This window comes from Oncorhynchus tshawytscha, linkage group LG06 (genome assembly GCF_018296145.1).
Source record: "Oncorhynchus tshawytscha isolate Ot180627B linkage group LG06, Otsh_v2.0, whole genome shotgun sequence".
Classification (NCBI taxonomy): domain Eukaryota; kingdom Metazoa; phylum Chordata; class Actinopteri; order Salmoniformes; family Salmonidae; genus Oncorhynchus; species Oncorhynchus tshawytscha.
Window position 1 is genome coordinate 27,984,951 of NC_056434.1, and position 15,276 is coordinate 28,000,226.

At 42.9% G+C, this 15,276-nt stretch overlaps 1 protein-coding gene across 2 annotated transcripts in view; it reads left to right on the forward strand.

The window, feature by feature from the left end:
• The first annotated feature begins 9,849 nt into the window (after nt 1-9,849).
• The window catches only part of pskh1 (protein serine kinase H1), a 12,959-nt gene continuing 7,532 nt past the window's right edge, over nt 9,850-15,276 (forward strand). Inside the window, exons 1-2 of one of the 2 annotated variants that reach the window (XM_042323141.1) lie at nt 9,850-9,962; nt 14,030-15,194. In XM_042323141.1, coding sequence (XP_042179075.1) covers nt 14,238-15,194 — 957 coding nt within the window. In that variant the 5' untranslated portion in view covers nt 9,850-9,962; nt 14,030-14,237. Of the gene's footprint in view, nt 9,963-11,542; nt 12,147-14,029; nt 15,195-15,276 lie in introns of those variants that run through there. The other variant, XM_024423514.2, reaches the window with a different exon arrangement.

The window sequence follows — 15,276 nt, forward strand, 5'->3', positions numbered from 1 at the left end:
TTCCTCCATAAAAACACTGAAATCATGGTAAATTGTAGGGGGGTTTGTCAGTAAATAGTTGTGCTTTTAGGGTTAAGTGATATACACTGCTCAAAAAAATAAAGGGAACACTTAAACAACACAATGTAACTCCAGTCAATCACACTTCTGTGAAATCAAACTGTCCACTTAGGAAGCAACATTGATTGACAATAAATCTCAGCAGCAGCAACCCAGCAGCAGGACCGCTACCTCCGCCTTTGTGCAAGGAGGAGCAGGAGGAGCACTGCCAGAGCCCTGCAAAATGACCTCCAGCAGGCCACAAATGTGCATGTGTCTGCTCAAACCGTCAGAAACAGACTACATGAGGGTGGTATGAGGGCCTGACGTCCACAGGTGGGGGTTGTGCTTACAGCCCAACACCGTGCAGGACGTTTGGCATTTGCCAGAGAATACCAAGATTGGCAAATTCGCCACTGGCGCCCTGTGCTCTTCACAGATGAAAGCAGGTTCACACTGAGCACATGTGACAGACGTGACAGTCTGGAGACACCGTGGAGAACGTTCTGCTGCCTGCAACATCCTCCAGCATGACCGGTTTGGCGATGGGTCAGTCATGGTGTGGGGTGGCATTTCTTTGGGGGGCCGCACAGCCCTCCATGTGCTCGCCAGAGGTAGCCTGACTGCCATTAGGTACCGAGATGAGATCCTCAGACCCCTTGTGAGACCATATGCTGGTGTGGCTGGCCCTGGGTTCCTCCTAATGCAAGACAATGCTAGACCTCATGTGGCTGGAGTGTGTCATCAGTTCCTGCAAGAGGAAGGCATTGATGCTATGGACTGGCCCGCCCGTTCCCCAGACCTGAATCCAATTGAGCACATCTGGGACATCATGTCTCGCTCCATCCACCAATGCCACGTTGCACCACAGACTGTCCGGGAGTTGGCGGATGCTTTAGTCCAGGTCTGGGAGGAGATCCCTCAGGAGACCATCCGCCACCTCATCAGGAGCATGCCCAGGCGTTGTAGGGAGGTCATACAGGCACGTGGAGGCCACACACACTACGGACCCTCATTTTGACTTGTTTTAAGGACATTACATCAAAGTTGGATCCGCCTGTAGTGTGGTTTTCCACTTTATTTTTGAGTGTGACTCCAAATCCAGACCTCCATGGGTTGATAAATTTGATTTCCATTGATAATTTTTGTGTGATTTTGTTGTCAGCACATTCAACTATGTAAAGAAAAAAGTATTTATTAAGAATATTTCATTCATTCAGATCTAGGATGTGTTATTTTAGTGTTCCCTTTATTTTTTGAGCAGTGTATATAGTATATTTTAATTTACTACTGTTTGTTTGAGTGATTATGCCTTGGACCTCTCCCTATAGACAAAAGAGGGGAATGACAGGAAGAAACTCACATATTCACAGAGGATGGTTCCCATAACATTTTAGTTCAGTGCCCTTGCTTTGCTTGGAAGTTTAAATCAGGGCAGAAGAGCGATCAGCCCAAAAAATGCTCCTCTGTTCTTCTGTCTGCTTCGCTAGGGAAGTCGCCAGTGCCATTGGACAGGACAGGAAATAGGATTGGAGAGCAGAAATAGAAGCACACACACCACAATGAGATGAGGGGAAGACAGAAGATTACCAAATCTACCAACTCTGTCTCGTATTCATTATATTCCTAGTGCTGTCCAATTGCCAAAAGACAGATACACAGAGTAAGAATGATCATCATGAAAATAATTGAGCGAGAGACAAAGAGTCAGTTGAGCTTTTAATATAGCTGCTTCTCTCTCCATGTTGATAAATAATGCAAAGCAGTCAGCAAATTCGGATTTAACGGATGATATTGACCTTTTTGGAGCGGAGGGGAGTGGTATAGACAGAGGGAGAGGTAGGAAGACAGAGCAAGACGGGGGAGGATGTGATGGTCTGGTGGACATTGCTATGCAGGAGAGAGAACAGGAGTGGTCAATACTTTTGGGATTGAGCAAAGAATCTTTGTCAGGCGGACAGGAGCAATCAATCAGAATTTTAAAACTGTAAACCATCCATCTATTATTCAGGTCTCTGACCACATCAGAACCTGAGAAACACCAGGGAAAAAAACAGGGTAAACTATTCACTCTCTCTCTCTCTCTCTCTCTGCAGGATGCTGTATAGGTTAAGATAGGACATTTATCGTTAGGGACTGCAGTCTCATTTCTAATGTCACATCAGATTGTTTGTGCCCTTTAACAGGCTGTTTGTCAGTGCCGATGGTTTACCACTAGTCCAACACAATTCATAACATTCATTGACCCTATAAAAATATAGGCTTTGCATTGCCTTGCCCAGTTGGATGGGAAATTGTTTATCCAAAAGTCACTCATGTAGCCAGTTGAACAACAGCTCAGCAAAAAGCGTGAAGTATAAAAAATCTTTAATTTCATCCTAAAAGTTTAATAGGAAAACCACAGATGAAGGTTTAGTTACCATACTCTTTGGGGAAACCTTTAGCGATAGTGGTCTCAACCTAATGTAGCACATGTATATAGCGCCATTCTGTGGATCTGTCTGGTAAAATTAAAAAAGATAGCAATGTTATTAGGTTATAATTCCCAATAAGCCTAATCAACATGTAGGCTTAGCTAACCTATTCTGGTTTTGTTGAGCAACATTCTGAGTTATAGGCTAAAGGTCTTTACACCAGATCACATTTCAAGTAGCTGTGACATAGACCTTGCAGCATCAAGAGAAAACAAAATTCAGAAATAAATGGAATTACCCACCTCAACACTGAATAATATAAAATATTATGAGAGTTAGTTAGCAAGACAATAACTTAAGGTATGCCTCTGTAATTTAAGAGCTATTTATTATAAATTACCATATCCACTGAGTGTACAAAACATTCAAAGCTATTTCCATGATAGACTGACCAGGTGAATCCAGGTGAAAGATATGATTCCTTATTGATGTTAAATCCACTTCAGTGTAGATGAAGGGGAGGAGACAGGTTAAAGAAATATTTTTATGCCTTGAGACATTTGAGACGGATTGTGTATGTGTGCCATTAAGTGGACAAGACAAAATATTGAAATGCCTTTAAACGGGGTATGGTAGTAGGTGCCAGGCACACAGGTTTCAGTGTGTCAAGAACTGCAACGCTGCTGGGTATTTCACGCTCAACAGTTTCCCATGTTTATCAAGAATGGTCCACCATCCAAAGGACATCCAGCAAACTTGACACAACTGTGGAAAGCATTGGAGTCAACAAGGGCCAGCATCTCTGTGGAACGCTTGACACCTTGTAAAGTCCATTCCTCGACAAATGAAGGCTGTTATGAGGGCAAAGGGGGGTGCAACTCAATATTAGGAAGGTGTTCCTAATGTTATGTACACTCAGTGTATAGTGCTTTTCAAGGATCCAAAGTCGGTTTACAATTGTGATTTAAATTTTTAAAACAAGGGAGTTCCTGAGTGTAGGAGCAACCTTGGAGAAGAAACTGTCCTCGAAGGTCCGAAGCGTCATACTGGGGATGACAAGGTGGCCTGCTGTAATGAAACGGAGTGCACATGTGGGTTGGTAGGGGAGTAGAAGGTCAGCGGTAAGGGGGCGGGGGGCAAGGTGGTGAAGGGCTTTGCAGGTCAGAAGGAGGATCTTCTAATCAATACGTTAGGAAACAGGGAGCCAGTGGAGTTCACAGAGGATAGGGTTGATGTGCTGCCAGGACTTAGTGAGGGTGAGGAGTTGGGCTGCTGAGTTTTGAACTACTTGGAGCTTATAGAAGGAGCTTGAGTTGAAGCCGGAGAGTAGTGAGTTGCGGTAGTCAGTAGCGACCGTGGATTTGGTGCCTATGAGGAGGTGTTCACTTTTTTATCACTGATGAGCTTGAGGAAGTTTTGTTAATAAAATATATATATATATTATGGAATAAGGCTGTAATGTAACAAAATGTGGAAAAAGTCAAGGGGTCTGAATACTTTCCGAATGCACTGTATAGGATATGTTTCTTTATGTGTAGCATTGTGTGGCGATTTCCCTCTATCCACATGGCGGAGGTCAGCACAACGTGGCAAATGGAAAACGTGTGGCTAGCTTGCATTTGTCCAAGCACTTTTGATATGGCTTAATATATTTTTTTGACACAAAAACATTGAAAAGATGGACAAAGTGCTGTTGTTTAGACTGATTTGCTTCATGATTTGTCTACTCGTGCACAATTAATCTGTCCTTCAGTCTGATCAACTGTAGCAACCACAGCTGCAGGTAGCCTAGAGAAGCCTGTGCACTCTAATCCCCTCTGGCCAGAGGAAACAAAACAGTAACTCCATGTATTTAAAGCCTAAACTATGTATTTCTAATCTAAAATGGGCCCATTTATTTGTGTTACACAGGCTCATGGTAGCTACCAGGTTTTCTGTCTACTCTGGCCACACCCTTCCCTGGCTAATTACTGCACCTGTTCCCACTGAACTAATTGACATTCCTGAACTATTTCGGCTGCAGTTTTTCCCTTAGCTTTCAGTTGTGCTGGTGATTCCATGGGGTGGCCATCTTGCCTTTATGCTGCCTTTGTTGCACGACTGACCAAGTAACCGCCTTATCACAGAATGTAGACTGTTTGGTATGCTGCTGTCATCCTTAGCACACTTTCCTTATTGCAAGTACAGCTTGCAGTACATGTGTACATGTGTTTCTTAGCCTTTACATTTCAGTTAATTATCTTATATAGTTTGGCACGGACAGTCAATCAATCAAATGTATTTATAAAGCCCTTTTTACATCAGAAGATGTCACAAAGTGCTATACAAAAACCCAGCCTAACACCCCAAATAGCAAGCAATGCAGAAGCACGGTTGTAGATGTAGAAGCCATGCTTGTATGCAGTGTTGTGTTCGAGACCACCTATAGAAAATCGAGTCAGAGTCAAGACCAAGACCGGAGGGGGGTGAGACCGAGTAAAGACCGAGACAGGGAGGGGGACAAGGGGTCCGAGGCCAAGTCAAGACAGAGACCAGAAAAAGTCCAATTCAAGACCATGATTGTAATTTTGTCAAATCACCACCATAATAAGAGGTGAAAATGTCCAGTATTTCTGTGTACATATTTCAGAACAACATATGGATTCTTTAAACATTCAGAATAGTGACAAAATGCATGCTGAGGGAAAATAGAGCCACTCTACAAATTATTACTAACCCAAACACAGTGGGGAACAATGGGCCTTCTACACCTTCAGAGAAGGGCTAAGGATTTTTAAAATAATTATTATAATAATGATAATTATATTATAATTTTCAATTATGTTTTGATTTAATCTCTTCAATTTTTGTTGGAAAGGAAAGGGTTTAACGCGGAAGAGAAAAAAGATCGAATCAGGATTTTTCTTTGCCGGTCTCTGTGGAGATAAATCGAGCTGGCTAAATCCGCCATTAGCTCGGCCATCAGAAGATAGATAAAGGCGTCTGCCATTCAACTGTATTAGGGCAAAATTTCTGAGTGACAGTGGAATCAACCAATCACATTTTGACTTAAAGGGTGGGACCGTTTTTACAAGAACTAATGGAAACTTCTGCCTTCTAGAAGGCCTACAGATCACTGTGCAATAGCGAACAGTAGTTTCCCCACAGGTCTAGCTAGCTAGCTTTTTTTGCACCCGATACAATTGCAATCAGTCGATATAAACGACAACTATCATCAGAAATCAAGCAATAGGAATCAGACAGTGGGGCGCCGTCTGACCCACTAGTGGATCAGAAGGTTCAAATCAACATTTCATATCGTGGTGTAGATGTACTGTAGATCGAATTGCACTCAAGAAATGTTCTTCCCTACTATGGGTCATATTAGCAGGCTATCCCGGGGTAAAAACACTTTTAAAAATCCATTACGTACCGTTGACAAAGGGATAGGGCATCAGAAGATCTTCTAGTTTCAGTTATAGCACAATAAAAATCATCATTACCGCCTACTCGGAAATACGATATGAAACGTTGATTTGAACCTAGTGGGTCAGGCGGCGGCCCACTGTCTGATTCATATCGCGGGATTTTTGATGATTGTTCTCGATTATATCGACTGAATGGTTCTGTATGGGGTGTTTGTCGTCGGCTAGTTTGCAGTTGCTTCAGCAGGTGTTATCAAAGAGGATGTTGTTGCTAATCTGTTAGCTTCTTCCTTTTCAAGAATAACTTTCAACAAGAAATTGAGTTTCAAATTATCATCATCTGGGGAGTGGAACTGTGTTTTTTTATTGCAACATGCTTGCTGTTGTTAGCCATCTCTTTGAAAATAACTTGTGTGTGAAACATTATTGCATTTAAAGTGGAACTGACAGCATTTTAGCAACATGAAATGTTATTAATATCTGTTAATATACACCCCCGGGAAGAATATTACACTTTTTAAAACATTTTCTGATGAGCGACTACTTAGATATGGTCAATTTCATATTTGAATAAATTCTTAGAATATATATGTACACTAAGGCATTTGTGAAAATTCTGTAGCAATATAGAGTAGGAAAGCGGCCGTGCGTTTGGACAATTAATAGACACTGCAGTAAATAAAACCAAATAAAACCATCCGAGATCGGTCTACATAGACCGGTGCGCTATAGCCAATCAGAGCTACAGTAGGCCTTTATTCAAACAAGCCATTTCCCACATGGGCCTGCCATCCTTCACTATAAACTGGACTGTGTGTTTACAGGCAGTTGCAACAGTGTGACTTAAGATCATTAGAACGCATACTCCAAAAGCCACAAAATACACCTGAATAGATTTCTGCAAATATGTAAACACCCTGGGAGTCCTCTTACATTTGGGAACTTTACAGCCCTATTGATCAAACAACCCTGAAAAGGTAAGCTCTCTCTGCCTCAGCTATGAACATCAAGATCAACAACTAATGCTTTGTGATTGTGTAGGCTACTTTGTGCATGATTTCTCTTTTGATAAATTGAGTAATGGTATACCTCCACTAAACGACTTTGATAAGCATCAGTCAAGATTAAGAAGTGAGTATACGCAATGCCCACTGAAAAAAAAGTTTATACTTGTGTATAGCCTCCACTACACCACTGACCCTTTGTGTTTTACAAAGAGCGCACTTTCCTACATGAGTACGCTGGTATTATGGTTCCTGTCCTTTCAGATTTCACAACCTGTCACACACTGGAGGCCTATAGGTTCGCCACTGCGCAAACATGTCTATAATAGATGTGAAGGCTGTTAAGCTACTGTTTCATTATATTTTAAATTAATGTTTCAAGAAAGGAGTGTAGATATTTATGCGCTGACTGAATGGAGAGTACATATGTATCAGGCACCGAAACAAGACCGAGACACTCTATGAGCTCTCCAGACCTAATACAACACTGCTTGTATACTAATGTCTGTCTCCCTTGTGTCAAAACCACAATTCCATAACCTCCAAACAACCCGATGGACTCTGTATCTGTGCTTGTGTAATAAAATCAAGTATTGGATTCCTGCTCCGCCTCCTCATTCCTCTAACATCCTAACTGATGTACCATAGCGGTAGCAACAGTCCTGAGCCTAACTTACAGTCCAACCTTTTCTTCATGGTTCTTCATCTGTGGATAAGACTGCTGCCATGGAAGCAGACGACCTACCAGATGTAAATGTAGGAATCCTCCCCAAATGCCTTCAAAACACACACAGATCAGAGGTATGAAGAACTCTTCACCCTCTTTCAATACCAGTTACTGCTTTAGATGTTAACAGACATCGAAAGTAACATACGACAAGACCCAGCATGCAAGCAACCAGACAATACAGGCAAACAACGCAAGCCTGCAGAAAAATGGCGACCTCCTGGAGTAGCAGGTACAGTGGCCATCACCCCCATCAAGTTCCCATCCTGTTCAGCCTTTGGTTCCTCCCAGCCCCCCTCATGTAGCCAGCGAACCAAACCCTACCAAGCATGATTCTCTTGCGCCGATCCAGGGCCACCAATCTGGGTCACCTATCAATGTCCGGTCTAAGATGTCATCCCAGCTCCAGCAACCAAGCAACCCCCTTTAGTGGCCAGAGAGCCATGACCTCCAGGCCTTTCTCCTGTGGCAAGAGTGCTACCAACTCCAGGTCTACCATCTCCAGCGTGCCACCTCCGGTCCTCCACTCTCCAGTGGTCAGCATGCCATGCCCTGGCCTTTCCTCTACAGTGACCAGTGTGCCCTTCAGGCTCCTCTCCTGTGGCAAGTGTGCAACCTCCAAGATGCCCTCTGGTGGCCAGCATGACAACCCAGGCCTTCCTCCTCCAGCTGGCAAGACAAACACTTCACCTTCCTTCTCCTGTGACCATTGGAGCATGCCGCCCTACACCGGAACCTCCACCCTTGATGTTTTGTGGGACAGCCAAGGACTATCGACCAACTCTCCCTACGGCTCCCTGATGGGGTGGCCTTTATAGCCTTAGACCCGGTAACCAAGACTTCCTACCCCATGTCTGCCCAGTGGCTCACCTGCTCCGTCTTTGAATCCATCCCAGACCTTCCATCCACCCTCGGTTCCATGACCCTTCTATAAATAAGGCCTGACGTCTGCGATTTCCCTTCAAAAATAAAAGTCCTGCAATGAAGATGGTAAATTGTACAAATCGTCGAAATTCATAACATTTTGTTAGCAGTCTTAGAATTTTATTTAACAATATCAAAAAAGTTAATAGGCTTAATAGCAAAAATAATATTATAGCATGGATTATATTTTTAACAGCGTTAAAAGTAATGTTAATTTAAGATAATAGCTCCTTGAATCTCTCAACTAATCAGAGATGATTAATGCTGGCTGGCAGCACTGCCGCAAAAAAAAGATGTTGGCTCTTATATGGCAATTACTTCACTCTCTCCCAATTCACTAGGGGATACAAGTACTATTACACGTTATAACGTTAGAATTAGACAATGAGAATGAATGGTGCTAGTCAAGGAAAAACTGAATACAAATACACTTGACTCTAAAGTATAATCTCAGCTAAAGCCCAAAACATACAAATCAACAACCTATAAATGTATTGATAAAAGTTAGTTTGTCCTAGAAAGATTTAAACAGTTATCAAAACGTCACGCCAGGGTAAGCCTACACAAAAGTGTTTCTAAAATTCCCTATGGGAAAAATGAATGGTGGAAAAACTACTGTTTTTCATATTGGACATAATTGCCTGTACATTGTGTCGCAAATCCACAAAGTTTACACCCTTACAGAGTGGTCAATCAGCTTAAATGCAGTAAATGTTTCATATTGGACATAAATATTGCACTGTACATAATCAATTGTATGTCTATAAAACCAGGGTCCAGCCTATTCACTAGAGTCCCTAGCATACAAAAAGAGTTTGAACAAAACGTTTGCTTGGGGCCCCTGGACGCTATATCCCTGGACACTATGGTACAAATACAGCATTCTACAGGAAAAACTATTGATTGTGTCCATAAAACCAGGGTCCAGTCTGCACTTTTGTACTGTCTGTCACTTTAAGTCTCTGCTGAATGACTAATTCAGGACTGTATCATAATTAATTACAAAGGAATAAATTAAATATTTTAGCTTGCTCTTTGTTTTCTTCCAGTATTAAATAAAACGCCATTGCATACCAGGCTTGCACTCTGGGCTTGCCCTATTATAGAGGTGCCATAATACCAGGTGATTAGGCACAAAGCTAAATGCAAAACAATGGAAACAATGTGACCAGTAGTGTTATTAACTGACCGGCATGGCTATAAATGACCTAAATTATCCTAATGACGATGAGCAGGCAACCACGTGACGCAAAATAACAGAGTAAACGCGATTGGTCGACAGTCTGCTGGGCGGCACGCTAATACATGATATGTTTCTCCATTCATTTCCCGCTGGGATTCTTATCTCCTCCTTTTTCTAACATCTCTGCTTGTTTCTACCGGAGGTAACGCGGTTGCTAAACTAGTCGTCACGCAATGGAGTCGAGAAACCGGACTATTTTTCTCGAAAGTACGTAATGTCACGATTTAAACGCTATATTACAGAGGACAAGTTAATTATCTAAAATCCTGGAAAATATTTGTATTTTTTGTTCATGTTGTGTTTTTGTGCTCTCAATTTGACTCCTTGATGGGGAGCTTTCCTTGTCGGTGTGTACCCAGAATGCATCGCGTAGTCCATTGACAGTGTACGGGCAACATACACAGTGTGCGTTATTACGATTCCCAATCTCCTGTTGCAACCTGGTCTCAACAGTATTTCGTATTGTTCTGTAAATCGGAGATTCCTAAATTCGTACGATATGCTACGTTTCGTATGGTGTATATATTATTTGTGGGTATACATTACCCATTTCATATGATACTTTTGGTCATGTAGTGTATGTGGACACCTGCTCGTCGAACATCTCATTCCAAAATCATGGGCATTAATATGGAGTTGGTCCCCCCTTTGCTGCTATAACAGCCTCCACTCTTCTGGGAAGGCTTTCCACTAGATGTTGGAACGTTGCTGTGGGGACTTTGTGCCTCGCTTTGTGCACGGGGGCATTGTCATGCTGAAACAGGAAAAGGCCTTCCCCAAACTGTTACCACAAGGTTGGAAGCACAGAATCATCTACAATGCCATTGTATGCTGTCGTCTTAAGATTTCCCTTCACTGGAACTAAGGTGCCTAACCCGAACCATGAAAAACAGCCCCAGACCATTATTCCTCTTCCATCAAACTTTACAGTTGGCCCTATGCATTCTGGCAGGTAACGTTCTCCTGGCATCTGCCAAACCCAGATTTGTCCGTCGGACTGCCAGATGGTGAAGTGTGATTCATCACTCCAGAGAATGCATTTCCACTGCTCCAGAGTCTAATGGCAGTGGGCTTTACACCACTCCAGCCGACGCTTGACATTGGTGATCCATTCTGTGAGCTTGTGTGGCCTACCACTTCACGCCACTGTTGCTCCTAGACGTTTCAACTTCACAATAACAGCACATACAGACCTCACAAGCTCACAATGGATCACCATGTGCAATGCCAAGCGTCAGCTGGAGTGGTGTAAAGCTCACTCCAGCTAGGCTCCTTATTCCATAAAAGTCATTTACAACATTAACAATGTCTACACTATATTTCTGATCAATTTTGTTATTTTAATGGACAATTTTTTAAATTTTCTTTCAAGAACAAGGACATTTCTAAGTGACCCCAAACTTTTGAACGGTAGTGTATCTGGGATCTAACCCAGATATGTAGTTTATGCCTATAGCACTGCGATGCAGTGTGTTGTGCCACATTGAAAGTCACTGAGCTCTTCAGTAAGGCCATTCTACTGTCAATGTTTCTCTATGGCGATTGCATGGCTGTGTGGTTGATTTTATACCTGTCAGCAACAGGTGTGGCTGAAATAGCCAAATCCACTAATTTGAAGGTGTGTCCACATACTTTTGCATATATGCTGTATGTTACGAATTACAATTTGTATTAGATGTAACGAATTTGCTAAACGTATGATATGTTACGAATTCTAGCTAGGTGGCTAACATTAGCTAGCTTGCTAACATTAGCTAGCCTAGGGGTTAGGATTATGTTTAGTAGTTGGCTAAAAGGGTTCAGGTTAGGTTTAGCTAACATGCTAAGTAGTTGCTAAGTAGCTAATTATCTAAAATGCTGAAGTTGTCCATGATGAGATTCAAACTCGCAATTTTCGGGTTGCTAGACGTTGACGTTACACATCTGACCAGCCACCCTACTTTTGTTTTTGTCTTATGTAACCATACCAAACATAACATACTGTATCATACTTTTAAATTTCCCGGATTTACTTTAGTATACTACGTCTAGTCTATGAGACCAGGCTGCCTCCAAAGTATATCTGAAACAAGCCGAGGAGGTCGTACTTACAAAGAAGTTTACAGGGGAAAAAGGTGGTCCCACAAAAAAAAAACAGTTTTATGAAGCAAACTACCGAGCACTTCAATCTGCTGTTTTGCCACCGCCTTTACCCGAGAAATAAAGCTATTAACTTGTTTCAATTTACTCCGAATGTTATCAGAGACAGCATACTGCTCAATCGTCTATGTTTATTATCAACTGGATTCAACTTTGAAAAATCCGAACCAAAAAAATGGAGAGAACAGCTGAGTCCTGTTGTGGAGTCTTGCTGTCGTGTGTAGCTAGCTAGCTAACTGGGATATAGCTACGGTGAGATTTTGTTATTTTGATGCTTCAGAGTCCAGAACAATATGAAATGTACTAATACATGGGTTTTGTTAACCAACAGTTTATGATAAAGGATAAATGTCCCTTTTTAAAACAATCGATCAAGATAAAGTGGCATGGCTGTCAACTTTCTCACGACCTTTTATCTCGCAAATTGTTTAGATTTCTACCACAAACAAATGTACTAAAACAACTTTTAGGCCTATAGTTTTAGGTTATGCTACAGAGGAATAGGCAACTATCGTCGGCATTTAGGTTTGCTACATTCATCATGGCCGACAAAGTAACCTTGTTGGCTACACCGCCCCAAATTATACAATGCTGCCACAAACTGCAACAATGTAAAATTTTCTCAAATTGGATTGGATTATAGATTTGATACATGACGGCTGTTGCCAATGGCACTATTTTCCTAGTTTGCAAGGCCAGTATATGATGTAGCCAGGCCATAGAGAAAGCTAGAAGACTCTGGTGCCCAGAAGCTGTAGGAACCTAATATGCCACAAATTACTTTTTAATTTCAATGACAGTTATATGTATGAATCTGCTTTTTATATTAAACACATGTATTTACATGGTTATGTATTAGTTTCTAGGGAACAACGTGCTTCAGAAGTAGCTAAAATTCATATAGGCTGTTTCTCAATCATTTTTAAAAATCAGATTTTCTGGTACTCCTAAATTGTATGTTGTGCTTTTTAATGTTGGGAGCACCAGTGCTACGTATGAAAAATGTCCATTTAGAGCCCTGCTCGTCAGCAAACCATCCATAACTGCAGATGGCAGTAAATCGCCAACCTTGGCTTTATACCTGTTCAAAGAACACACTACAGGTGTCAGTATGCACCCTTTCAGTTGGTTTGTCAACTCATTGAAGTAGTAGAGGAAGAAAATGTACTACTTCAAAATCGTGATGTCCTCAATGGCGCTGCCGTGCTCTTACAGATGCTATAGTGGGACAGATCCAATAATGTGACGTCTGAGACAAACCTAAAGCATAAATGTAAATTAAGCTGGGGGGGCCAGTTGGTGGGATGCCTGAACCGTTATTTAGCCGTATGTCAATACATGTATGCAGACTTTCTTATTGACATTCTTGGTATGGCCAATTTTTATTTAGAATCTTTACCAGAATTTATTCTACGAACATAATTCTTATATATATATATATATATATATTTTTTTTTTTTACCCCGTTTTCTCCCCAATTTCATGATATCCAATTGTTTAGTAGCTACTATCTTGTCTCATCGCTACAACTCCCGTACAGGCTCAGGAGAGACGAAGGTTGAAAGTCATGCGTCCTCCGATACACAACCCAACCAAGCCGCACTGCTTCTTAACACAGCTCGCATCCAACCCGGAAGCCAGCCGCACCAATGTGTCGGAGGAAACACCGTGCACCTGGCAACCTTGGTTAGCACGCACTGCGCCCGGCCCGCCACAGGAGTCGCTGGTGCGCGATGAGACAAGGATATCCCTACCGGCCAACCCCTCCCTAACCCGGACGACGCTAGGCCAATTGTGCGCCGCCCCACGGACCTCCCGGTCGCGGCCGGTTATGACAGAGCCTGGGCGCGAACCCAGAGTCTCTGGTGGTACAGCGCCCTTAACCACTGCGCCACCCTGGAGGCCCTAACATAATTCTTGATTTAATTTTTCATGACACACCACTTCTCAGTTTAGGTAGGAAATGTGATGCATTTCCACAGCACACAAAAAAGGCCTATGTGCTAGGCCTATATGCTACTAGGCTATATTTGGTCAAATCAGTCATCTTTTAGGGTGTTGAACTTGGTATTGAACAATGATTTATTTAAAATGTATCATAAAAAATATATTTTACTCTGTATTCTTTCTTTCAGAATTTCCCCATTTTCATCAGTCCACTTCTGTGTGGAGGAGCTATTTTCTGAGTGGCCTGCCACACTGATTGCCATTGATAAAGTTGGTTCAGTGGGCCACTGCAGAATTTTGTCAAGAGCATTGGCTGTCTGCTGTGTCTTGATGCTCTTCAGTGCCTGGATGTTACATGGGCGATGAGGATGTCCTGCTGGTCAGGATTGTGATGTGATGGGGTGCAGGACGAGCAAGGTCCTCCCTGAGCCACCTGGAGATGTCCAGCTAGACTTGGTCAAAAAAGTGGAGCCTCCTAAGACCGACATCTACAAACATTTCATCCGAGACGACGGCAGTGGGAGTAAAATGGGAGGGGAGAAAACAGGCTCTCTCTCTCCACAGGCCCAGGCAGCTTTCCCAGCTACCCGGGCATCCTCGGGTACAGGCCAACCAGAGGCCTCAGACCCACGCAGAAACAAGGTAGCCAAGTACAGAGCCAAGTTTGACCCACGGGTCACAGCCAAATATGACATTAAGGCCCTGATAGGTCGCGGTAGCTTCAGCCGGGTGGTGCGAGTGGAGCACAAGAGCACGCGTCAGCCCTACGCTATCAAGATGATCGAGACGCGCTATAGAGAGGGACGTGAGGTATGCGAGTCAGAGCTGTGTGTCCTGCGTCGTGTACGCCACACTAACATCATCCAGCTGATGGAGGTGTTTGAGACAGCTGAGAGAGTGTACATGGTGATGGAGCTGGCTACAGGAGGAGAGCTTTTTGACCGTATCATCGCCCGTGGCTCTTTCACAGAGCGTGATGCTACACGTGTCCTACAGATGGTACTGGACGGGGTCAAGTATCTACATACACTTGGCATCACCCACCGTGACCTCAAGCCTGAGAACCTGCTCTACTATCACCCTGGGGCGGACTCAAAAATTATGATCACTGACTTTGGGCTGGCCAGCACTCGTAAAAAGGGGGATGAGTGCTTGATGAAGACCACTTGTGGGACACCAGAGTACATTGCCCCAGAGATCCTGGTACGGAAGCCATACACTAATGCTGTAGACATGTGGGCTCTGGGTGTCATTTCCTACATTCTGCTGAGTGGAACCATGCCCTTTGAGGATGACAACCGCATGCGACTCTACCGCCAGATCCTCAAAGGGAAGTACAGCTTCTCTGGGGAGGTAAGCATCTATGACCTCACACACTCTCTTCATCCATTTAGTTTCTGATTCTTACTAATTTGCTGTCCTCTCTGCTTCTCAA